This window comes from Vanessa cardui, chromosome 21, assembly GCF_905220365.1.
Source record: "Vanessa cardui chromosome 21, ilVanCard2.1, whole genome shotgun sequence".
NCBI lineage: Eukaryota > Metazoa > Arthropoda > Insecta > Lepidoptera > Nymphalidae > Vanessa > Vanessa cardui.
The window spans coordinates 12,050,855-12,077,893 of NC_061143.1; the positions used below are offsets into that span (position 1 = coordinate 12,050,855).

At 33.1% G+C, this 27,039-nt stretch overlaps 1 protein-coding gene across 2 annotated transcripts; it reads left to right on the plus strand.

Moving 5' to 3' along the window:
• Positions 1-362: 362 nt before the first annotated feature.
• On the plus strand, positions 363-26,940 carry LOC124538810 (WAS/WASL-interacting protein family member 3). Of its 2 annotated transcripts, XM_047116017.1 has the most exons (4): positions 432-449; positions 23,979-24,021; positions 24,801-24,975; positions 25,418-26,940. In XM_047116017.1, exons 2-4 carry the CDS (start codon positions 24,019-24,021, stop codon positions 25,705-25,707), a joined length of 468 nt encoding a protein of 155 aa, XP_046971973.1. In that variant the 5' UTR covers positions 432-449; positions 23,979-24,018; the 3' UTR covers positions 25,708-26,940. The 2 variants fall into 2 exon arrangements, with proteins under 2 accessions (XP_046971972.1, XP_046971973.1); XM_047116016.1 differs by lacking the exon at positions 23,979-24,021 and having other exon boundaries at positions 363-449.
• The last annotated feature ends 99 nt before the right edge of the window (positions 26,941-27,039 follow it).

Below are 27,039 nucleotides of genomic sequence, written 5' to 3' on the forward strand. Positions count from 1 at the left end.
ATCTTATAAACTGCTGAAAACTAGTTTTATGTGGAAATAATTTTTAATGTTGCCTAATAACATTATGTCCTACTGTTGAGGAAATTTTATTCAATATTTTACCATGTACTTAAAGTTTTTATTTCTATCTATGTTATTCATTTAGCGTTTGTTTTATGTTCTTAATTTTTTTAATACTTATGTGTATATCGAAAACTTTAATCTTATTTATTTACTATTTCAATATAAAGTTAAGTAATTTAAATATATAGTAATTTCAGTGTAGATAGTGGATATAATAATAATAAATACCGACACAATAATTTCAAAAAGCAACCATGTTGTTTGGCTTTTTATTTTGGTACAATCTGTATGAATAAATTTGCAACACAGGAATGTCAAATATATCACTGTCTCTGTCCCACATGAATTTAACTTCATTCTATCAAAAAGGAGGAAACCGATTGGAGGTGAGTAATCTTTTTACTTTAATAAATATATTTAAAATATTACTCTTTGAAAAAACATAAATAAAAAAATTGACGTTATTTTGGTCTTGAGTTTAACTTTAGTTAAGATCTCTTAATATTGTATCGTTGTTTCTAATTTTCGCCGGCTGCGCTTAGTTCAGTGAGCCGTTATTTTTCAAGATTATAAGGTCAATGTGCTCTGTATGTCTGAGTCTTGGGATGGGCAGATTTTTTACATATTTGCGTATAAACAGCTAATATGCGGATTCTTGATCGCTTTCAATATTTAAGCCGTTAGATGTGCCGTCTGTCACACGCCGATTCGACCGTTGCTCGACGTTCTGAAAGTACAGTTAGTCATATCATAATTGCAGGCTTTCAACCGCTCTTTGTTATGCTTTTTCTGCTTATTGACCAAGATCGAAATATATTCATCTTTATTTATATTGGATTATTGGGATTTGTGTCAACAATATTGTGTACTTTTTTTATTGAAGTATGAATAAAATAATTTGATAAATTGATCTTAGATTTTGATCCTAAAAAAAAATGACAATTAATATGATTTTAAAAATGAATTGCCTAATGATAGATAAGTAAATCAAGATAAAGTTTGTTTTATTTACCACTAAAAGGGAAATAATGTCATTTTTATATCTTATCTATGATTGGTATGTTATAGGAAAATGACTAATTAAAATTAATATTATTTATTTAAAGTTTTACATTGATGATTATTTCTATAAATTATCAAGAATTTATCTTATAATATGATCCAAATAAACAGCTTATACTAGCATAAATAAAAAGATACTAAAAAAACAACATCAAATTACTATGTTAATTTTATCACAGGCATCAAAAGGTGTGCAATATTTGCGCTTCAATCATTCAAATTAAGTTTGTTACCAATAATGGTATATTAATGAAAATTTGCTAATATGTGTTTATCATTGTATTAAATCTTCTGTTATTTTTATTCAATTGAACTCATAACAAATCAAATCAATCAATTAATTTTATTTAAGTAAACTTCACAAAAGCTTTTTTGAATTGTTGATATTTAAATACTACCACCATTTTGCACATACATGGTATGGCAGATTTTGATGAAACTTTTGTTTATTTGAGTGTTTTCGTGGATTGTTTAATTGGACCTCTTAGGTGGTGCTGTGATTAGGATGTTAAAACTTTTAATTTTTTCTGCTTTTTTTATGATTGGTGGCTAGTATTTTTTTTACAATAGGTAAGTGGGCAGACAAATTGGTCACCTAATGGTTAGTGGTCACTACCACCCATAGACATTTTCGTTCTATAAAATTTTTACCATTCCATACACCAATGCACCATCAACCTCGGCAATGAGCATTACTTTTAACTAAGAAACATAGTTGTTAGTAAATCTAATCTAGATTATTTAATTTTAAATCTACTTAAATCGCACTGTATAAGATTTGATGTTTACCTTAGCAATAGGTTGATATCATAAAGTTTGTGTCGTGGCTTGACTGCAAATTCAGATACAGATTCTTGTCTCATTTATGGGTGATATTCATACTAAGCTATCCCTCGCATGTTCCCCATTTTCAGAAAAATCTTATAAGATACTTATGTATGTCACAGAATAAACTTGTGTTAATATTTTTCTAGTTTTGAGCGTGTGTTGATAGTCAATACAAACTATTCTATAAGTATAGGAAAATATGTTCAATTCCGTATGGATCAATCAATAAAATAAATACAATTTAAGATATGTTGATTACTAGATTATCAAGTGTATAGTGTAGCTAATTTGTAATATAGTCTATTTAATAGCTCGATGGAATTCCATTTTAAATGTACTTTATTTTTTTTAACCAGAAATAGAAAAGGTATTTTTGTATTTGTTTTGTTTACATTTAAAATAAAAGTTAATTTGAATACAGTAAAAATAATATGATATGTTGTTTGACAACATTATTATTGTAAAAATCTACAAATACTAAATCAAAATATACCTATTTCAAGTAGACTTATACAAGCACTTTTGAATTGTCATTTTATAATATTAAATTGAATATTATAAAGTTACCCACTATTCGGAATGTGGATAAGATGTTAGCAAGAGATTAAAATAATATATATAGGTTAATATCATACCTAAGTAATTGAATGTATTTATACTGCTCGGAAATTGACAATTACAATTAAATCCTTTTTTAATACCTATATATAAATAATCTGATATTGAGTAATATGCTTAATCTGTTATTTATTTTTATCATAGGATTTTATGTTCATTGAAGGAATAATTTTTTTTTATTTATATTTAGTCAGATAGTCTAAAATATATCATGTTGGTGAGGGATTACCATCACCCTAGGGCAATGTAACCGTGACAAATATTTACCATCCCCTTATGTTGCAAACATAACACCTACCAATATAGACCACAGTGGTGTCCACTTGGAGAGGCCTATGTCCAGCAGTGGACAAAAACGGACTGATTATGTACATCACATCACATTGTGATGTACAATAATAATATAAGTATTGACAAGAATTATACTTAGACAAGTGGTTGGTAGTTCCCCAGGTGGTTTTGTAAAGTCCCTAAAACAAAGAATTCTTAGAGTTAACTCAGACATAATAAATTAGAGTAATGTTTTGAAGACAAAGCATATAGGGTTTTAATAGTGTTTTATTTATTGGCTCTATAAACAACAAATGTCTTGAGTATTGAGACAATAACAATTATTGCCATACACGAATTAGGTAATTTGATCTAAGGATGGATACTTTTATTTTTATATTACTAACAGGTAATTATTCGTTTTTTTTTTCGATTTCGATTAATTTTATATTGGTTTAAATTTCGAAATGATTGAACGATTTGAAAATAACTTTATTAATATATTTAGAAAGTATGATTGTTTACAAAAAGTAGATGAAAATTATGTTTTGTTTTCTTAGACTAATGAAGCATATATAATTATTTTGTTATGTGTACAGTTAGATTATAGTCTCAAAATCGCAAACATAATGTCAAAATGACTGATAAAAAATACTGCAGTATTTTTGTATAAAATATTTTCATGAATGTTTTGCCCAAAAGGTTTACATTATTTTTTTTTAATACATGAATATATAACATAGAAGATAATTTATTCTCGTAAACATAATTGGTGTCCATTTAATGAGAATCTGCTCATAAAAAAGCCAAAATAAATGACTACCACCCACTCACCTACTTCACAGTACCCATAATTTACGTTACGTTAAACATTGTGCCTTTAAGTGGTGTAATACGTATACGGAATACAGTGTTCGCGGATTACCCTTGGTTGCACCATATTCGCCGACTCTACCACATTTCCTCGCGGTCGCCTTAGCAGAAACGCGATATATCTATTACACGATTACGCTAATCAGTATCGGGTTACTGTACTGTAAACACAGATTATTCTATATGTATACGTTATATGTTTGTATATATTCAGGCAGGATATATAATTTTATTTAATTAACGTACGTTGGTTGTCGGTTCTCGGTTGTTGATCCCTTCCGTATTAGTTGGTTTGGTAAAAAAAATCGAAATATTATTTATTTATTTTAATAATAAAAATGGCCCCTACAAGAATTTTTGAGCCATACAATATTGAATTTAAGCCTAACACCGGTTCGGATAGTAGATTACACTGAGAAGAGACAGGAAACTCAGAAGTTACTCTATTTCATCATTCCAATTACTGAGTGCATAAATATAGTGTAATTAAATTTAAAATATCCCGCTTAGAATTCAACAAAAAATAAGTCCACATTTTTTATAAATAATTATAATCTTGTATTGAGTAATATGCCTTATTTATGAATGTTTTATTTTGACATGACAATAGTTATAATACAGATTAAAAAAGACTGTATAGTGGAATATTGTATATACCTAATCCTGTTAGTCCAAAAGTGCTTAAAATTAATACTTGTTCAGACTTAGATATTGATATCATTTTAATCACGTTCTGATTCACTTATAAGGCAAGTTTGTAAATATGCGATCAAATTCTTAATTTTCAAAGAAATATTCAATTGATAAGTAGTTCATAGATCTTGTAATTAGTATCTCGTTTGTTAAATATCATTACGATCGCTTCAGTGCTTTAGACATGAAGTAATATACATGCATAGTTACTTTCACAAAATATTTTGATATAATTAAATATCTTATAAGCATTTCAGAGATATTATTATATTACAGTTGCGTCTGAGATAAATAGTTCTGAACATGTTGAAAATTGAGAGGACTTCTTCTATTTAATTAAACAATTAATTGGTTTTCCTAAAATAAGTCATAGAAGTGTTAGAGATTCCATTTCTGATTACACAAACGTTCTGAAATTTTTCAATATATTTTGATGTTCTTATGTATAAAAATCTATTGAAATCTTTCGACTCTGAATTGATCGTGGCTTATGCGTTCGTGCATTATGCATCCGATCGAGTTGAAACTACAGTTCTTGTTTGCACTTGTAAAGATTTCTGGCGTGGTACCACTAACGTATAATAAGTGGCGTGAGAGTCGTGTCGGATTTAAAGAGGCATAACGACGCATTCATCTATAACAATATGTTTCTCTCTTTTTTGCTTTACTTGTATTTACATACTATACATATTTTATTCACAAATATTTTGTGAACATTTAAATTTATGTAATTTACCGAATAAATACTATAAAATGTTAATCATATAACTATTGTCCAAATATCTATAAAGCGGAAGAAACTTTATAACGCATCTACTTACATTATAAGATTATATACTAAACCTGCGGTCTCCGCAGAAACCCGGTTCCTGTATGTTGTAAGTTTTATGTGAATTGGTTAAGTATTTTCTACAGTTAATCGTTAAAAAAAAAGGTTTAATTTATAACCGTACAGTTTTTTTTATAGTAGAAGTAGGCGGACGTACCGCCTGTTGGTAAGTGCTTACTCTCGCTCATAGACATTAAAATAAAGTAACCGTTCTTACCTCAGCAATGCGCCACCAACCTTGGAAACTAAGATGTTACGTCCCTACTGCCTATAGTTGCACTGGTTCAATCACCCTTAAAATTGGAACACAAAATAAAACATATTTTTGAATATTTTTATAATTACTACTATCTATATCCTATACCCTCAAGGCGTGCCAATGAATGTTGTAAATAAAATGTCATTTTCATTGTAGTAGCAGGTAGGAGTGTAATTTTTAATGTACTGTGTGGCGGTAGAATATCTGATGAGGTTGTGGTAACTATCCAGGCGGATCTGCAAAAAGCCTTACCACCTATTAAGATAATGCATATGCCATAAACTAACACCTTTATCGTTTGTTTATATATCGTGAGGTTGCACGGATAGCGTCGTTGACTTGGCGATAAGCCTTTTGCTTCTTCCTGATCTCAACGTATAAGATTCAATGTTGAACCAAGCAGTATAGAGAATAAATTTATGTATATTTCTATATTAATATTATAAATGTAAAAGTCACTCTGTCTGTCTGTTTGTCGCTCTTTCACGACCAAACCGCTGTATTAATTTTGATGAAATTTGGTATTAAGTAAACTTAAGGTTAGCAAGCAAGGTTACTTTTTTGCCTAACACATGACAACAAACACCCTAAAAAGGGAACGAAGCTGCGGTCTACTACTAGTATTAATATAAATTAAAATATTCTTTATCTCTTTCAATTAGACTAAACAATCTGTTTTGAATAGTTTGTTTGTACAGTTTTACTAAACGTAAAATTACCGGTTAGCAATGTAGATTCTAAGAGAACTCTGAGAATCGCAAAGAATCTCAGCAGATACACTTTTCTAATTGAAATACAAAGTAAATCAACTTGCTGTTTCTCTATACGGTCTCTTAACTGGCCGACCTTGTTGAATAATAATACGCCATAAACGTTATTCTGATTATTTTAACATTGCTACGATGTCCGTATAAGAGATGTTTCCGCTTCGCTCGACAGACGAATCGATTACTGTTGTAGGGATGTAATCGTGTATCGATTATCGTGATTGGAAAAGTTTTAATTGTCTGATGAGTTATTTGATTTTATCGATATTTTTATCATATATTTTGTTTGTTTAGTTTAGCTATCATCGTGACGGTAATAACTATGGATGTAATTATTTTAATGGTGTACGATAAAAATTAAATGTTTTTCAAATCGACTTCAAATAAAGGAGAACGAAAATTGAGCAATATGTATATCTATTTAATCAAAATTGATCTTAAATTGTTCAGTTAAATGGCTACCTAATTACAGAATATTCAGTAAAAAATTAACAATATTTAATAAAATATTGAAATGTCTGAATTTATGGATGAATGTGTGGTTAGTTTCTTTTTAGTACGCAGTAGAATCATAATATGTCATTAGTCAGAACTAAACACTACCTATAGTACATACGTACGTAATTACATGAACTATTTACATACACGAGGTATATTAAAATTTAAATTGATAAATAATAACAATTCATCATGACTCCATTTAAAATCAACGTCATTTCGCATTTAAAGGTTTTTGTAGTAGAAATAAAACTTTTTTTTTATATTTAGAAATTCAGTGAAATCATCACTATACAAGGTACCAAGTAATGCACTTTGTATGCAATATTTAACCTACTTGTAACGTAGGAGTGTTCAATTTTGCAACAAGTGAATGCCCGTTGCGGTCAACGGACAAATTTACAATTGAATTTCTATTATTCTCGTCTTTCGTGATGGAATATCTACTTTCTATATAGATCGTTGTCTACCATTATTAAAAAAAAAAACAAAACTTAGGTACATAGGTCAGAAGTCTTAAATTATGGCTATTATAAATATTGCAAGTGTTTGTGTGATGTGTCACTGAACTTCCTCCAAACGTACTATTTTGGTGATTTTTATTTGTGTGTTGGTGTGGGTCTCTGTTTGGCTTCGATTAGACCCAATAGGTTGTGTTTCGACCAGCTTCAAAGTTAATCCTATCCATATAATAGGCAGGTAGTTGTAATGCTACATATATGTGTTTATGTTATTAATTGAATCTAAAAACAACAAACAAAAAGAAACTTAGACAAAATATTAAATTAAATGTCAAAATATTGTACAGAAATAAATAATGATACTGCAAAAATGCATCTAAAATATTCTACGAAAGTCTAGCCCAGACACGTCTCTCGATACGCTTAAAACTAGATACCGTTTGTTAGCTAGCTATTCTAGCTCCAAACAGCAACGCTTGATATTGATGTTTTCCGGTACGAAGGGTCAATGTGATCGGCGAGTCGGTAATTGCAAACGTTACAACTTAGATTTCAAAGATAAACGTTCATTGTCAATAGTAAATTAATATTTCCATTGCGAATGCTTATGGTGAGTGGTGACTGTTGATTAGTCGTGCTTTTATCATTATAATCAATGATGTATAAAGGACATAGGGTTCTGTTATCACCTTTTATCTAGTTATCAGTTTTTATTTGGGGCGGCGCAGTTGTATTTCAAATTGCACCCTAACGCTTGTCATAATACTCGTATATCAGTTACAAGGATGTTATCAAACGGACTTTTACTAATACTAGATGTTCGCTACGAAACTTTTTTCTGGTCACCATTGCCCATAGACAATGACGCTGTGAGAAATATTAACTATTCCTTACATCGTCAATGCGCCACCAACCTTGGGAACTAAGATGTTATGTCCCTTGTGCCTGTAGTTACACTGGCTCACTCAAAACTCAAAACTTGCGTTTGTTTAGCAGAATTTTAGAAATTTCGAAACTAATGATAAGTTTTGTTTTGGTTTAATTTAATTGTTCGCTGACGATATCTGTTCGCACGTTTTACATTTATATTTTTTCATACAGCTACAGCGCCGCTCTCTACGAGGCCAGTAACTTTTTTACGCTCTCCATACTTAATTATTTGTTAAATCGTTACAATTTAGTAAATTGCAATTAAGAATCCTCTTTAATTTTCTGCTCATCTACGGTTGGGGCTCTTCAAAATAAGATCATAACAGATCTTCTACGTGCTGCTATTTTTCGTCCCTATTAACACGTTCACTGCCACCTAAATTTTTCCTATGCTTATAGCGATGCCGGCATACATAATGCCGCGAACACGCTAAGCGTGTCCCCGGCATCGCAAGATAAATTGTATGGACAAGCGTAGCGTGTCCACTGGCACAGGAACAAAAAAAATATTATTTTTTTGTTAAAACGGTCTTTTTTAGTTAATATTTCTTGTGTTATGCAATAATTAAGGTGTTTAGAATGATGTTGTCAGTGTTTTATCCCGGAACTATGACAAAAAACCGCTTTTATGGTAACTAAACATCATAATGAATCAGTGGTTGTAAAACTTTTTAATAAATTCCCTCATATCATATTTACATTGGTGTCGAATTTGATATATACTTTTTATCGCGTTATGATTTAGTTCGTATTTCAATAAAAAAATTGTTCATGATATATACTGTTATCTGTTATCTACTGTTGTATCCCTGCAAAGGACGCGGGTCAGTTTGAAATTAGTAAGGTATAATCAAATAAAATAAAATAGAACTTTCAATATGTACAAATTAAAACAGAGTTTAAATTTCGCTTCATAAAGTGTCCATAAAAATCCACCTTCTTTTTTTTCTCAAATACATACTTATTAATTTCTAAAATCAATTTTTATCTCACTTGTTTCGTTCACTTTCTTTTTAGTTGCTAGAAATGTTCAAAGGTCATAGGATATCGATTCGGTGCACATGTCTTGATATAATAATAAAGAAAAATTAAATAAGTAATAATTAATAAACAAATAATTAAAAAATAATCAAGCTTCTTGTAAGCTAAACTCGTTTTATTGTTTCATTACTTCAATTCAATTCAATTCTTAGTTTAATGGCTTGTAGTTGTGCCGGCAGGGCACAGATTATTTCGCCAATGTCACGTAGGATGGAGAAGACACGAATGAGATTGATCGGTACGGTTGAGACACTAAACTCAATTGAATTTTAAAGTCAAGAATAGTAGTATTAATTTCCTTGTTAATCCTTAACCTAGAACAACACAAACATTAAGAGTTAATAATAAGATAATTAAAAAAAAAAATAGTTGTTAGTATTCTAAACTATATATGTAATAAAATATGAAAAATTGGACTATTCACAACTTAATTTTATTTAATTTGATATATTTACATAAGATTGAACAAAATGGACTAAACACAAACGTCAACAAACATTCAACATTTATAGGGCGAGGGACTTTAGGAGGGAGGATGTCATAAATGGGACGAAGAAGTTTAGGGCAAAGGAACAGGATATGGGTTGCAGAGCCTTCGTCTAGGCCACATTCACACAGCGAGTGATCACGAACTCTGATTTTTGCTAGATGAGTAGGTGTGCATGAATGGCCGAGGCGTAACCGACAGATGGTGGAGGTGACCCAACGGTCAGCGTGCCTGTGAGATGAAAACCAAGGTCGCCTCGGAATTTCAGGTTGTAACGCCGAATAATATTTACCCTTGACCAATTTTGATGAAACCCAAAAAGAATTCCAGGATTTAATCATTTCAGCTTTGGCAAGAGAAAGCAAATCCTGAGATGTGTTGGCAAAATGCTCAGATGTACCAGATTGGATAGCAATCTTAGCATATGAGTCTGCCATCTCATTACCAGATATAGCTGAATGGCTAGGAATCCAGACCAGCAGGACTTGTAGCCCTTGTTGATGACAGGACAACAGGGCCTCTCTGATCTTAAAAACGATTGAAAGTCTTGATCTGCTACGAAAAGGATTCTCTTTAATGGCTAACAGACAGCTTAGTGAGTCACATAAAATAATTGTTTGCTGAATATTGTGTGACAGGGCATACTTTACGGCTTCCAGTAAAGCGATGGCCTCACCGGAGAATACAGAGGTTTCGGGGGGACATTTAAATAATAGTGCTATTTTAAATTTAGGAATCCAACAAGCTGCACCAACGCAGCCGGTCGGCGAGAGCTTAGAGGCATCAGTATATATAGGGAGATGATTAGGTCAATTTTGATGAAAAATTGTTTGAAATTGGATATTAGCATCAGGGGAACCTTTTACGAGTCCAAGATTTGTTATTACCGGAGGATTATAAATAAGTGCTTTAAAGGAGGTGGAAAAAAGAGGATTAGAGGGAAAAGTGGTAAGTGGATGGGGGAGTTTGGTATACTTGAGGAAACTGTTTAATAGGAATGGGGATGCCGGATTATCTGGGTTACAAAGGTGGGATAGTTTGTTTAATCTAATCAGTAGAGGATGGGAGGGTAGCTGTAACAATCTGATGATAAAGCGGTCACAAAGATATTGCCTCCTTATCTGTAGAGGAGGGTCAACACACTCAACCTGCAGAGCATTAGTAGGGGTGGATTTCATCGCACCCAATATAATACGGAGACATTTATATTGTATTTTATTTAATTTTTCTGAAGCTGATTTATTAAAAGGATCTAGAACGAACAGTCCATAGTCCAAATGACTACGAACTATTGCGTTATAGATCAATTTTAATGTATAAGGGTGAGCTCCCCACCAGACTCCAGACACTGCTCTAAGGGCATTAATAGATTTTTCACATTTCTTGGCTATGTAATCGGAGTGAGAAATTCCGTTCAGTTTGTAATCGAGAATTATACCAAGAAATTTTGTTTTGTCTACAAAGTTAATGCATTGACCCTCATAAAACAGATCAAAGGCAGGAATACGTCTTTTTTTCGTAAAAATCACTGCTTGACTTTTGGCTATCGACAGCGACAAGCCATGGTCACAGAGCCATTGGGATAGGTAATGCAAAGCAGAGTTTAATCGAAATGATAAATTTTCAACGGAACTTGATCTATGATATAAAACTATGTCATCAGCATACTGGAGGATGTTACAAAAGTTGTTAACAGACAAATCGAGGTCATGAGTGTATATGCTATAAAGCAGAGGACTGAGTACAGAGCCTTGAGGAAGACCTTTCCAGACGAATCTGGGGGGAAGTGAGAGATGTTGGTGTCTTACCGTTATTGATCTGCAAGTTAACAGATTACATATGAAATGAACTATCCTCGGAGGAATACTCAGCTGTTGCATTTTCTGCCTGAGTAACGGAAGAAGGACATTATCATATGCAGAAGATATATCAAGAAAGATTCCCACAAGGTACTCTCCTTTAGCGAAGGCAATTCGAATGTCTGTTGTAAGTATGCTTAGACTATCAATAGTGCTCGACCCCTTCCGAAAGCCAAATTGAGAGGGAGCAAGTATGTTTCTGCTTTCCATTAACCATTCCAGGCGATTCTTCAAGAGATGTTCAGTGATCTTTGCCAAAGTAGATGATAAAGCTATAGGTCTATAAGAATTGAAATCGGAAGGGTTCTTACCCGGTTTAAGAATGGGAATAACAATTTGTGACTTCCAAGATTGCGGGATGATTCCTTTGATAAAAACCGAGTTTATAATATTTAAAAAACAATGTTTAGCTTTATCATTCAATTTGGAAATAAAAGAGTAAGGAACGCCATCTTCCCCAGGTGTCGAATCGGATAAACCATTTAATGCACATTGAAGTTCGGAAAAAGAGAAGGGGGCATCCATTTCATCCAAAGTAGATGCTGGCGTAGAAATTAGAAAACTGTCCTCATATGGGACAAAAGGGGGGGCAAGCTTATCAGCAAAATTGTTAAGCCACTCAGAAGGAGTATTTGAGGTAGGGTTGTCAGAGTTAAGGCAACGGCGGAATTTTTTAAGTTGGGACCAGACTGCAGAGGAAGAGGAACGAGGGCTCAGGGATTCACAAAATTGAATCCAACTGACTTTTTTCTTTTTAGAAATCAGTCGTTTTAATTTGGCGTCGATTCTCTGATACTTGTAAAAATTATCCATAGACATACACATAGTGTATGTTTCTTCAGCCTCTAGTCTCTGTTCAGTTAATCGTTTGCATTCCTCATCCCACCAGGGGGTGGAAAGCAAATGATTTTTTGAGATGTGTTTTTTGGGAAAATGGAGATCAGCTGCAGTTAAAATACCATTAACGAAAAGGTCGTAGCAAAGGATTACATTTCGATAGTCTTGCGACGCAAAGAGGGAGTCAATCATGTCGTCAACAGATTCAGCATATGCAGACCAATTAACATGTTTTAATTTATATTTTAATAAAGGATTTGGGTTGGAGTATGGGATGGATCGGTTATTTAAAGAAAGGAGGATAGGGAAGTGGTCACTACCAAAAGAGGATGATAGGACATTCCAGGATAATTGAGAAGCAAGGGCAGGAGAGGTTAGGGATAGGTCAACAACGGATTTAGGGTTTTGGTTGGGGTATACTCTACGTGTTGGTGAGCCATTATTGAGGATGCAGAGGTTTGCATCATCAAATATGTCCATCAACAAGAGAGCAAACGAATCAGAAAAATGTGAACCCCAGGAGGTATGGTGGGCATTAAAATCACCCATGACAAGGATAGGATGAGGGAGACTAGAGAAGATGGCGGATAAATCGGGAATTAAAGCGGGATTAGGGTGAGGGATATACAGGGAGAGAAAAGAGATGTTGAGGGCTCTGACAGCAACAGCATTAATATGCTGGCTGGACAGGGATAGAGGGATTTGGGAAAAGGGAAGGGAGTGCCGGATAAAAATGGCACTCCCGGCATAACCATCACTCCTGTCATCTCTCAAACAGGAGAAGCCCGGTACCCGAAATCGGGATCCAGGGATCAACCAAGTTTCAGAGATGGCAATAATGACAGGTTTATGGAGATTAATTAGAGAGAGGAGTTCATGTTTTTTAGGCCGGACGCTCTTGCAGTTCCATTGAAGGAAGCTGATTGGGGCCATTTTTAAGGATTGAGAATAGTTGACCTAAGTCTTGAGCAACGTTGGACGGTAAGGGGATATCATTACAGGTTGAAATAATGCTTAGAAGAATCTTCGTTAACATTTCCAAGAAGTTGGGATTGTTATTTACGGGGAGAGAAGTATTTTGGTTGAGAGCACAACCATTGGGAGTAGTAGAGGGACAATTGCTAACAATGGATTGGTGAGCCTGTTTATCGTATCCTTTTCCAAGCGGTGATCTTGGGCGAGGAGTACTTAAAACAGTCTTACGATAGGATCTGATAGGTGAAGGGATAGATTTGTTTGGGATAGTTGGAGAATATATAGGAGGGGTGAACATCTCTTTTGCAATCTCTGCATAGGATCTACGAACAGGAGGGAACCGTGAGGATGCTTCTATATATGACACATTGTCTTGGGACATAACAATTTTTATGGATTGTTGGCGTGAAAATTCAGGACAGTCCTTATCCGTAGTAAAATGAACACCTGAGCAATGTAAGCAAGTGGCGTTATCCTTACTTACATCACAAGACTCACCTGTGTGGGATTTGGAGCACTTAAAACATCTAGGTTGTGATCGGCACTGAGTTTTTATGTGTCCATAACGGCAGCAGTTCAGGCATTGGATCGTAGGAAGTTTATACATTTCTACAGGTAGGGAAGTATGATAGGAAAACACTTTATTGGGAAGCATTTGCCCCCTAAATGTGATAACCACAGATTGGGTTGGGACCCATGTGATAACACCATCAGTAAAAGTTTTCCTGTTAAGGCGTCTGATTTTTAAAACTTCACCACATCCAGAGGGAAGTTCGAGTGATGATGCTAATTCATCCATTGTCCAGTCCACGGGAATACCCTTAATCAAACCCATTCTAGTAATATTGAAAGTCGGTACAATAGCTTTGTATTTACACATTTCAATAACAGGGTTTGCTAGAAAGGAGTTTGCTGCCTTGCTTGTTGAAAACTCAACAGATATTTTATTGCGTCCTACATTTTTAAGACCATCGTTAATAATACCACTAATTTTGTGAGTATGTAGAAATTGCCCAAATTTGATAGCCCGTATAGTAGTTCCTGAAGCAGGATCAGAGACTTCCCGGGACACATGAACAATGAAAGGGCCTTTGTCACTGTCTAAATAACTTTTAGGGCCTTCAGAGTAGGAAGGATGGGTATAAATCGTTTGGATGGAGGGAGTTGCGGTTGTGGGATGAATTACCGTTTTCTTTGTGTTGGAGTCGGAATTAATCGAATCATTAGTACTTTGTCGTTTACGAGAAGGTATAGAAGGAGAAGAACAATTGTCGGGAACTAAATCTACTGAGCCACCTGGATCAGGGGGTTCGGGAGGAGTATCAACCTCCATTATAAAACTTAAAAACTACAGAATATTAAAATACAGCAAATACTCACAATATGTATAAATGTTAGTAACACCACTAACCCAAATATCAACTAATAGTACTATTAACAGTAAAATACACTACAAAACTAAACGTAAACACTCAAAATCTCTTAACACGTGTGTTAACCAACACTAACGCAAGCGAAAAAACTTTCATTACTTCAATTCTTGTAACACGAATTTGAAGTTGACATGTGTTTACATTTTTAAGGTAAATCAGCCTTATTTAGTGTTTGATTTTATATATTTGGTGTATGTATGTGGTAGTTAATGATTAATCGAACTAACATATAGGTACTTGTAATACATTATCAGTATCAGTATCAACATAACACAAAGTAAAACAATTTAGTATAAACTTTGTCATTAAATAGGAATGGCAGAATTACGGCTTATATAGTTTTACTACAAAGGTGTATAAATTTTTATAATAATAGATATTTGTACAAAAAAAAAAAAAATGTAACAAAGTTCCTCAAATTTGAGAAAACAATAACAAAATTAGTTCAATTGTCAACAAATTGGTAATAAGCCATTAATAAAATGTCGTTTGTTGAAAAAACAGTTTGACAATCAATGATTATCCTTAATAAGTGAACAAGCCTAGCGTGTCGCCGGCATTACAAAAGACATTTTTTTCTAAAATAAAAAAAAAAAAAATATTATTTTTAACGGGCCACTTAAAAACTCAGTAGCTTATCGCTTGAAGATTGCACACAATTAGTTTGAATGAATAATTTAACCTAGTTTTTAAGATATCACTGAAATTTTTAGAACAAGCCTAGCGTGTTCGCGGCGTGGTTATAGAAATTCGCATGAACACGCTAGGCTTGTCGCTGGCACTGAACGTGTTAATATATAAAATTATCTACTATGGGAACTAACTACCCTTTAATGCCTTTCTTTTAACTTTTTTTTCTATTACATAGATATGAAAACTAAATTAAAGGCTAATAGTCTAGATATAATTTAAAAAATTAGGCTCATGGCATCAACACCAATCACAAATCAATTTAACTAATTAATTAAGCGTAATCTAAACGATCATTGGTCCGTGACAGTCGTTGTCGCTATGGACAACCAATGATCAATCATCAGATCGAAAGTAATATTTTGTATTCTATAATGTTTTGTCAACGAAAAGTTGTGCAAAATTTCAGCTGAGTGAATCAGATGAGTGGGAGTGGTTTAAAATTAAGTTGCAAGATTTGACCCACAAATACTAACCGCCGTGCTATTCTGTAAGAACTCGCTTCATATCTCATTCGTCAAATAGGGTAGTCAATCAACTCATGATATTCTCTTCCGCCAATTATCTCATACTTGGTGTTGTTGTAATCCAGTTCGAGGACATCTTAGTTCACAAGGTTGTTGTAAGGAATGGGCACTTTTGGGCACTAGTGCCCCTTCTTTCCTTTCTTTCTAAGGCCAAATAAAAATAAATATTAAAAGTGATTACAGTGATACCCTAATTTGATACGTGTATCATTTTAATGTTATACTGGTCAGCCATTTGACGATCATATTCTATGATGAGTTTTAAGTGTTCTCACAAATCTCTGCTGGTGATGTTGGAAGCTTGTAAATCGTGTTATTCTTCAATGTGAACAAAGTTAGAGTCGGCACAGCTCAATATAAGATTACCGTACACGTATAACGGTGGTTTTGTAGATTAAATTTCGATTTCTACGAAATTAATCGACGAACATTAAATACAGATGGATTTACAAGAACGTGATTGGTCAGACGTGATTCACTTTTATTTATTTTTTATTGCTCAGCCTTTATTTGTATTCTCGTCGACTTTCGCGATAACATAATTTGGCACTTTGATAAGTTACTCTTTTCAACTTAACGCACGTAATGAACAGACTGAATTTATATGGTTTTTATTAGATTTCTTGTTCGTTGGATTTTTCTTTGGTTTCCCCTTGTGATATTTTAGTTCATCGAAAGTTGTAAGTATTTATTAAATTGTTGTCGCCCGCGAATTAGCTCGTTTTTTTAGAGATTGATCGACAGTTGTTACCTATCAAAAGAAAGCGTCTTTTCTTCGAGTTAAAGCTTTATTTCAAGCAAAATTCATCAAATTCAGTTTCAAAATTCAGTTCAGTCGTCTGGCCGTGAAAGAGCATCATATAGATAGACAGACAGATGAGACAGATTACAGTAGAAAAAATAGGGTCTTTTGAATAATGTTAGAGGATTAATTTATATTTAAAGTTACAGCCATTTTGGAAACTAGATACAATCGAAGATAAAAGCAAGGAATTTGTTGCGTGTAATTTTTCGCGAAATAAATTACTTCGTAAACTATATGTAAGCACGGCTCTGTTTCCAGCGATCATAATCATTAATATCGCATTACTTCCTCGAACCGACCGAACGCGTCCGAGAAAAATGACGTTTCACCAAACAAAGAAGCAAATAGACACTGATTCATGTTACGGAACAACCGGAAGCTGATGATCCGTGACGTTTGAACCAAGATAATGATTCAGTTACTTTCAAGAGATATGAGTCATCTGTCACAACTGGACGTAGGCCTCTCCCGAGGTGCGCCAAATCTCCTGATTCTCCTCCCTGAATAAGAATTTATCTTAGATATTTATCTAGATTATTAATTTTTAATGTTCATATTTAATCACTAAATTTAATTAAAATATGGTAATTATTATTTTGTTTTAATTCTTCAAATAACTGTTCTACTCTATATTACTTCCAGGTTCTAATTTGTAATAGATATCAATGGAAACTTGATTGATCTATGTATTATTTTATTGATTTTTTCATATTACTGTTCTATTGTACTGAATGTTTCCCGAAAATAAATAAAGACGACATGAATCATACTCTATGCTAAAATGTATTCGTGCATAGATTATCTTTATGACAGGATAGTAATGACTCAGTTGATAAAACAATTGGAAGAGAAAATCGCATAGCAATTTGTATCATAATTAGCTTGCTATTAAGGATTCCAATCGTGACGCAATTAATTTTCGTGAGACATTTCTAAGAACCTCTGTAAATTCCAGATAATATGACTTCGTTCTTATACGAGTTCAAGGCTATAGGTCAATTTTAATACGATCGGTTATAGGATATGTTAAGAGATAAACAGAATTGCTGTTAGATAACATTCTAACTCATCACGTTCTCGCCGATGAAAGAAAACATCGTGAGGATACTTGCATGTGTAAATTGAAATTGTCTTATTAAAGTATTCATAAAGAATGTCTACACAGCCGGATGTGACCATCAATGCGGCTAATTAATTTCTAAGAGCGAAACTGTTTTCACTGTGAGGTTATCGCCTCCGACTGTCCGATAGATAAAAAACATCTGCTTACATACACCTAATGCTTCACAACTGTTGTGTTTTTGTCTGATATATAATATGTTCTCTAAACATTCCATTTCAATTATACGTATGGTGTTACAATTTATTTTGTTTTTTTTTTTACGTTTATAAACAAAATATAATTGCACTTACGTTCGTGAACGGGTTATTTCAACACTGATTTTAAAAGTTAGAATTTAAGGTTACGTTTAGTGTTTTCCTATGTGTAATGTTAAAAGTGATGATATTATTTCACTAGTGATATTGTAATTGCAAGGCAAGATTTAATTGTTTAGGTATATGTAAGTACATATTATAAAACAAATTACCCCGGCTGTGTCTGTCTGTATGATTGCGATAAACTGCTAAATTACTGAACGGTTTTTTTATTCGGTTTTCACTAATAGCCATTCATACGGAAAGTTTTGGTGTATAATTGATTCAGGTTTTGTATAAATAAGTTGAAATAAACAAAAGGTAAACATATTAAAAAAATGCTTATGTACGAAGCGAAGCCCCGGGACCGTCCGCTAGTGTGTGTATAAAAATGCGTTACATTTGCATATACAGTAAACAAGGTATCGGTTATGGTTTAGTACTAATTTATGAGCAGGAAAACCAATGACGAATCTCTGACAGGAACGGCGACCATAAAAATTGTCGTCACGAAGCATTGGTATGTAGTAAAGTAAAAATTCAACTATAACTTTACAGTCACATCATATGCCTTTATTATATCACGTTATGTTAAATGCCATGATAGTCATATATGTTTAAAAATTACGTTTCTTGTAAGAAATGAAATTGGCGATGTGTGTTTGAATTTTTTGTTTCGATATTATGTACGTATCTTATTTTTAAGTTTAGTTAATAATGCTCGAATGGTTCGATGATTTTGTGTAATCGATATTTGTTTTCAATACATCGAAATTGATATTTGTTTTGTTTTTAACATTGGCCAAAGTCAAATAAACAATAGTAGGAATAATATTGATTATGATTCAAAAACTAATATATATTCACTAAAGCAGGAATTTACACACATTGTTAAATCGAAGCGTAATATTTTAGTAAAGCTTCTACTATTTTGTATTATAGTTTTTGTCTTTGATGAACCACTAAGAAACTTGGTACTTTTTACTATAGTGATATTACAGTGTTGCTATAGAAAAAAATCGGCTAATTATTATAAATAGATCTGTAATTATTTACTACTTTTTTAATTACACAATAAAAAATATATTTTGTATCGATTTTTGCAATATGAAATGCATTAAACATGAAGGAACTATTGCACTAATCGCGTAGGCGTATCTTCAAACCTCTATTTCTCAATGGTGCCTCCTTGGGGTTATCGTACCCGTTCCTTGCAAAAACCCAACACGTTGTGGGAGGGAGAACAGTAATATTAGTAATATTAGCCTTTATGACTAGTATTTATAATATCTATTGATTTTACTTGGGAACTCATTGATAAAAAAAGTATTGTAGTGATAAAAAATCAGTCGTTTTGGCCCAAAGGTTACAAGATCTTAACAGATGATTCTAAGTTCATACCCGTTTATAATGCATCTTGTGCTGAAAAGGAAAACATTGTGAGGAAACCTGCACTTGGATGAGAATTTAAAAAAAAAGCCACGCGTTTTCATCAACCTGTATAAATGCTCTCCTCAAAAGTGAAGCCTTTGTCATGTGGATCGTTAAGAGAACATTTCTCTTATTTTACTTAATAAAATAAAATAGCTATCGTACCAGGATATAACCTCGTATAATTGTAAGAATGCTAACAGCATTTTCTCTTTGAATCGAAATACCGATTTTCTGGTCTAATTGAAAACCATCTGACATCAGTGGAGCCAATAAGTCGGAGTCGTTTGTATTAGAAATGTTGAATATCAATTGGTATATTTTATTAGATCTCTATGTGGCACGAGTGTTGTATCTTGGGACTTATATTTATTAGTACTTGATTCTATTAAGGATGTACTCGTAACAGTAATAAAGTATGCTCTTTACAGCCCTCTTCTATTTCCTAACTATTTTATAACTCGATGGGTAATTATGACTATTTATAGTATAAGTCGATAAAGTATAGCGTTCTACGAGTCTAGACACAGTCGTATTATTTTGGGCGACAACGAAGATCAAAGTCGCTTCGACAATTTTATTGTAAATGTCTATATTTCAGTGTAAGCTAGTAGTAATCATCGCGTAATACTTTTATAATAGCTACTCGTCTCGTCTTTTGCACGGGAAAAAGTCCGATAGCAATCTCTATAAAAGGTTTTTGATCTTGATATTTTTGGAATATTAAAGTGAATTACGAATTATCGTATCTTGTTATTTTATTAGAATATAGAATATGTTATCTTACATTAAGATTCGTTGCAACTTAAAATTAATTCATATTGAACAATATATATCGCTATCGTTATTGTAAAGGAAATGCGCGTTTTATTGTAGCGATAATAATAATGAGCACGTCTTAATTAGAACGTTGAATGAACTATTGTTATGATAATTGTTGTGACGTATGTCCGTGTAGGTTGTCACTTTCGCCATGCGTTTGATTGTCTACTGATGAGAGTGTGGTACCGTCCGCGTTCCATATTCATGCGAAATTTGGAATAATATTTTAGGTATTAGTAAGTGTCTGAATTAACTGATAAATTTATTAAAGACTTTGATAAAACATTGACAAACTTGAATTCGCATAAACATGGGCCTAAATACTTTATTTATATTTCTAACATTAATGTAACTAAATTACTCACAAAATTTTATGCTAAGTTTCACACTGTAATGTAATTTATAAGCGTGGGATAAACACCGATGTTAATATTTGTATCATCAGATACTACGAATCGGCATGTATACTTTCATTTACAATTTCAGCACTAACGATACTGATAATTGATATTATAATATTTAAAAGAAAGCATTAATAAATAAGGCATATTATTCAACACAATATTATATAAAAAACCGTGGCACTAATACGTGTCGACAGTAAGGCAGCTTTCAGGCAGCAAATATAAATAATTCTATTTAACTGACATAATTTTGTATCAAGAATGTTTGATAAGATAACCGAACTACTGTCTTTATTTCTCGGTATCATCTGCATTCAGAACCTTCTTTACATTTAATATAGATCCATAGAATGTTCATTCAAAGTATATTTCGATTTTAATGGCACTAAAAATTATACTAGATAATTCCCATAGATTAATTTAAATACTGTATTCGACGACATCACTAAAATATTCACGATAATATTAGGTACGTACGTATAATAAAGTTCCGATAGCGTACCATATTGGTACTTTGTCAACCCTTAGTAATCGAAGCGTTGCAAATAACACTAATCAGTCCTGTAGGGTTTTGTGGTTTGCGTGCACCTGTCGCGATGCACCGATACTAGGAAGCAGGTGCGACCCTCCGGAACGAGCTAATTAAAAATGGATCAATATGAATCCTTTGTTCGTCATACGTATCATTTACAAGCCAAACGTGTAGCTGTTAAAAAAAAAGCAATTACGTTGTAAGGGTTCGTTCATATCGATTAAATTTTAAGTACCGTATATTTTCTAACTATAATTTAATAATTTTGCATTGCTATGGAGTATTTGTGTATATTGAGCGTCGAATTAGTATAATTATAAATATATCTATAACTTCCACCAACCCGCATTGGAACAGCGTGGTGAAATATGTTCCAAACCTTCTCCTTAATGGAAGAGGAGGCCTTATCTCAGCAGTGGGAAATTTACAGGCTGTTACTGTTATTGTACTGTACTGTATAACGGCTGCCGCTTTTTTGGTTGTGTATGTCATAATTAATGATTAGAGTAATTGCCAATAATATTTGATGGCTGTTTTTGAAAAAACGAGGACGTAGATTGGATTGTAAGTGTCATGGCAGCGCGAGCCGTTGTTATTGGACAAGCGTCTCGATTGCGAGGTGACTTGGAAATTTTTCTCTCATAGTTTACCAAATGTCGGATCAGCCACCAAACCCACCTGTTAGGCATCCTGCTCCTCCGACATGTAGGTATATATATTTTCAATTAAGCTGATATTCTTATCCGATCTGACATTTATAAGCAATTTAAGTATTGATAAACGAGAGTGAGATAACGCGATCAATGTTTATTATAATTAAGAAACTTAAACAATTGTTAAGTTCAAACAATACCACTGTTATGGAAAAACATCCGGTAACTTGATTATTATTATTAATTATATAATAAATGGTATTGTTTTACTTATTTTTTTTTGATATATATTGCTAATGCGTATGAGTCCGACTAAGTAGTGATGTCGAGGTACCGGTTTTAGGGATTGAGTGAGACAGTGTCACAGGCACTAGGGACCTATCTTTTCCAAGGTCAGCGGCGCATTGGCGATGTAAGGTGTAGGTACTATTTCTTACAATGTTTACGGGCAGGTGTGAATACTAACCAACAGCTTATTTGCTGGTTTTGTTTGGTAAAAGAAGAAAAAAGCCGTGTCGTCTTGGCACGGGTAAGATAGTAATCTGACGCTTATAAGATCTGACGCTTGAAGGAAAAATACAAAATAGTATTTTTCGCATTTAGATTTGAACTCAGGAAAGCTTAGAAAACATATTAAAGTAACTAAATACATATTACTGACTAGTAATAACGATGTATCGTAAATATTTTTTGTTTTATTCGATATACAACTTGCGCCATCTATTTATTATACGTCGACAGTAACTAAATTAGAAACTGTTACGGAGATAATAATTATAAAAGTAAAAAAAAATTCAATTGAATTCTATGAATATTATTTAAACGTATTCAAAATTTGTATGTATGATTGACAACGAATAAATCTTCGACATAACCTAAATAGCCTATCGTGTGGTATAAATAATGATACCGCTGAACTATTGTGGTAACAGAATAATATGATTAATGCCCGCTGGATTACTGATTCCTGAGGTCGTTACTCGTTTAAACCGCAGCCTTGGTAAGCCCAAATTATAATCGATTTCTAAGTTATACGAACATAAAATAGACGAAACGTAAATTGAGGTGAAAGTATATTACTTCCCTTGATTTTACAATGTTTTGTCTACAAATTTCAGCAGATTTTATTAATTAATTTTACATTAGTGAACTGCTATAAAGTAATTGAAATGCTCTTGGGTCAAGTGGCTTATAGCTGCAGATGCAGCTTCCGGGCCAATAGATTTAGGTTAATATTGTGCAATTAAATTTTCAGTAGTAGCCCGGTGTTACATCCCGGTGCAACGGAAAGAAATAGTCATTTATCAGATTGCCTTTCCAGTATAAGAGCGTCGGAATAAAAAGCGCAAATCCACAGTCAGACATATGCAGTATAATATTATCTGCAGCTAATTCTATTATTATCACTTCTTCTTGTTTATGTCTTAAGACATTCTCGATTGAGGAATCAGATATAGATCCTACTGTATAATAATAATAGCGAATAGCCTTCTACCGTCAAATAATATAAATAGCTATAGTCTATTCCAATCAAAGATAAGTAAACCTTAGATTAACGTATTCCATGCCATTTCATATTAGCTCAGCTACACTACTAAACTATAGTACGACACAACTTAGATGTCGCATCGGCAAAATTCGTAAAACCGATCACATCCGAATTAAGTACGCTATCCCAAATTATCAATATTTATTTCTCATGCGAATGATCTTTGCATAAATGTAATAACTTGTAATATCATATGACCTAATATATTCGTCAATTTGACGCTACAAAACGTTCTTCAATACTATGTCATATGTATAGTTTTTCAAAGTTCGAACGTAACTTTTTTTCGCTAGTCCATAAAGAATATCGTAGATTATTTAAGCTCTCGACTTATTTATGTTTTATTATTAAAGTTATTCATTTCAGGATATTTCCGGTGGAGCTCCATCGAACAAAAATAAAAAACATGGTAAATATCCCGAAATTAATAACTTTAATAATAAAAATAACCATGTTAATTTAAAATCTATCTATGTTTTGTCCTCTTATGGTCGAAATAGACTAATCACAAATGATGTTACTACATTTTTCAATAAAAATGCTCTTAACTAGTTGTTACAGTTATCAAAATGTGCTGAAATTGGGTATACAATATATTCTTTTATCTACATTTTACTTAAATGAGGTTGCCACTGTTTATATGTATATATTTTTTCTATTTTAAAGTGACATTCGTAGACGTCAAAAGATTATCTAATTATTCATTGATGCTAAATTAAGATGTGATGAAAACGTGTTCATATTTGGAAAGATTTCTAATGTTTACTTAAATTTCGCAACGTTTAATGTGCCTCATATTTTACAACTAGATCTCTGTATAACTTTACCAAAAAAGAATGGTCATAAAACCATTTAGGATTGAGTGTAGGCAGTTGGTATTTTAGGCATACTTGCTTTCACTAAATTATTATGAAAGTTGTGAATAAAAAAAAAACAATAGGTCGTTTATTTTGAAGAGCCTGTTTGTACCAGTGGGTAAATCGTAGATTTTCTAAAGTGGCGGTTTCACATCCGAGAAAACATCACTGTTTGAGGTTTTATGTGTTTATAATTTAATCCTTGCGGTTAAGTTAGGTAAAGGAACATATGCTGTGTTTATCACGACATATATAGAACAAACATAACCTTTGCTTTAATATGTTTAAGGGACCATTAAATTATGATATTAAAAGTAGTTTTCTATTTCAGAATACATCTAAAATGACTTCTACATCTTTTAACGTTGGCCTCGGAGATGGATCCCGTTCGTCGAGCCGAGTGCTTCGCCCCCCTGGTGGCGGTCACACAGACATCTTTGGTGGGGAGCCCGAACCCACCCGAGGCCGCCGTCCCGCCCCTGCCACCGCAGCTAGTCTAATCCAAGGTAATATATTACATTACACAATTTTTTTTTTTTTCTAAAATACTCTGCACATTGTACAATAACTAAAAGTATTAAAAATGTAAATAAAACATTACGTGCACATGTGCGTGTCTAATTGTATGTTTTCCGCAAAAATATTTGTAATTATACTACTCTAGTGCGTCAATTACTAAAAGGTCTTAAGAGCCATGAGAGAGAAAATCGTCATTAACTGCAAGTTATCGTGAACTATAAAACTCTCTTAAAGTAAGCTAATACTAAATCTTTTGTACGAAATGAAATCGAATCACGAATTACCGCATTGAAATTGTAAATGTTGTTAGCTCTAAAAATGGTCAAGAAAAAAAAAAACACAGTATCGCAATCTTTCTTGTTTTGACTACAGAAGTCAGTAGAGAATTCAGTATTCATTTTTGAAACACTTTCTTTTCGTGAATTTCAGGTTATGGCGACGAGCCAGCGAAGCCTACAAACGGCGCAGTAACCCCTAGCCAGAACGGTCAAGCGAGCGAACCCCACGAAGCCCCAGCGCCTCCCGCCCCAGTCCCAGAGCCCGCACAAGAAGCCCCCATACCCCAAGCTGCATCAACACCTAATGCGGCCCCAACACCCACAACACCCCCTGAGCCCAAATCCATGAGCCCCAAAGCGGTCACGCCCACGGAACCCAGGAACGAGGCGCCTAAGCGCGTCCGTGTGCCTCCCGGTGGATTTTCATCCGGACTATGGTAAAACCAGCTCCTGCCTATTGTTAAGAATCTTTGGGACCAGGATTTTATTTAGGGTTGGTTGATTATTGGCTATGCATTAATGTGTATACAGAAAAATGGGCATATCTCTTGAATACTTTTGCCTGACATTCTATATATATTAAAAACTTATTAAATTATTATCTTGTTCAGTGATTTAATTATTTATGTTTTTAAACTGTGTATTTGTAATGAGTCCGATTTATATGTCAACCTGTGCAAACAAATGAGTGATTAATATTTTTTACAGATAATCTAGTCTATGGAATTGATTTAGTTTAGATCCGAATCAGAATATGAGGCAGATATTAAATTATTTAAGCATTAGTCTTATTTTGTAATATAAAAAATCATTCATATCTTTGAACTAAAAATAGTCTGTAAAATATTGGTATAGATGTATTTATCTGTACACATATTAATGTAGATGTTTGTCGCAAACTGGTCCCTTGCTTAGAATCTTAGCTGGGTTTGCTCGATCCAGCCAAAGATGGTACTTGTTTTAATCCCTCGCAAAGGTATTTTATTTACTCAATGTATTTCTTCAGTATATCGGATTATTTACGCATTTTTTTTTAAATGGAGAATTATATTTTTTAACATATCTGGTACTCTCTCACGGTTTAGCTTTTGTGTCAAAGTGGCAACTCTTGCTAGCCAAATATATATAGACTTAGAATCTATGGTCACAAATTGGTAGATTTTAGAATTTCACTAGATAGGCTTTGGAGATTTGATCGTGTCATTTGTTTGGTTAAAATTTTGGCATAATATACATGACATTTGATATGTTCCTTTTAGTAGTGACGATGTCGGGGAGCTTGGCTTGCCTTCAGCCACGGAGGCTGGCTGCCTTGACACAGGAAATATGAGTGGTTGCTGTATTGATGTGATTGTATTGTGCTATTGAATACTCTTTTGTGAAAGAGTAGCCTTATTATGTTTGCACTAAAACGATTTGATCGAATATGTTTATGTTACTAAAAGGAATATGTCTTTATTCGGCTTAAAAATTAAGTTATGTGGCATTTTTATACTGTGTTGGACTCAGACTGACATGTGCCTCAAGTTGTACTTAAAAATGATTAGTAGCAATGTCGCCGTAGCGTTTTTTATTATTAAACATAGGTTTTGTATGCCTCGCTGGCAAATGCGATTATGTATATTAATAATGATAATTGTATTTTTATATGAATTAAAATGCAATAAAAATGTATGTTTTGTTTTATTTACATACTTAACATGGAGAGAAAGTAGTAGTTCTGTTGATAGAAGTTAATAAAAATCTGCTTAAAATTTATGGTGTGGTATGGTC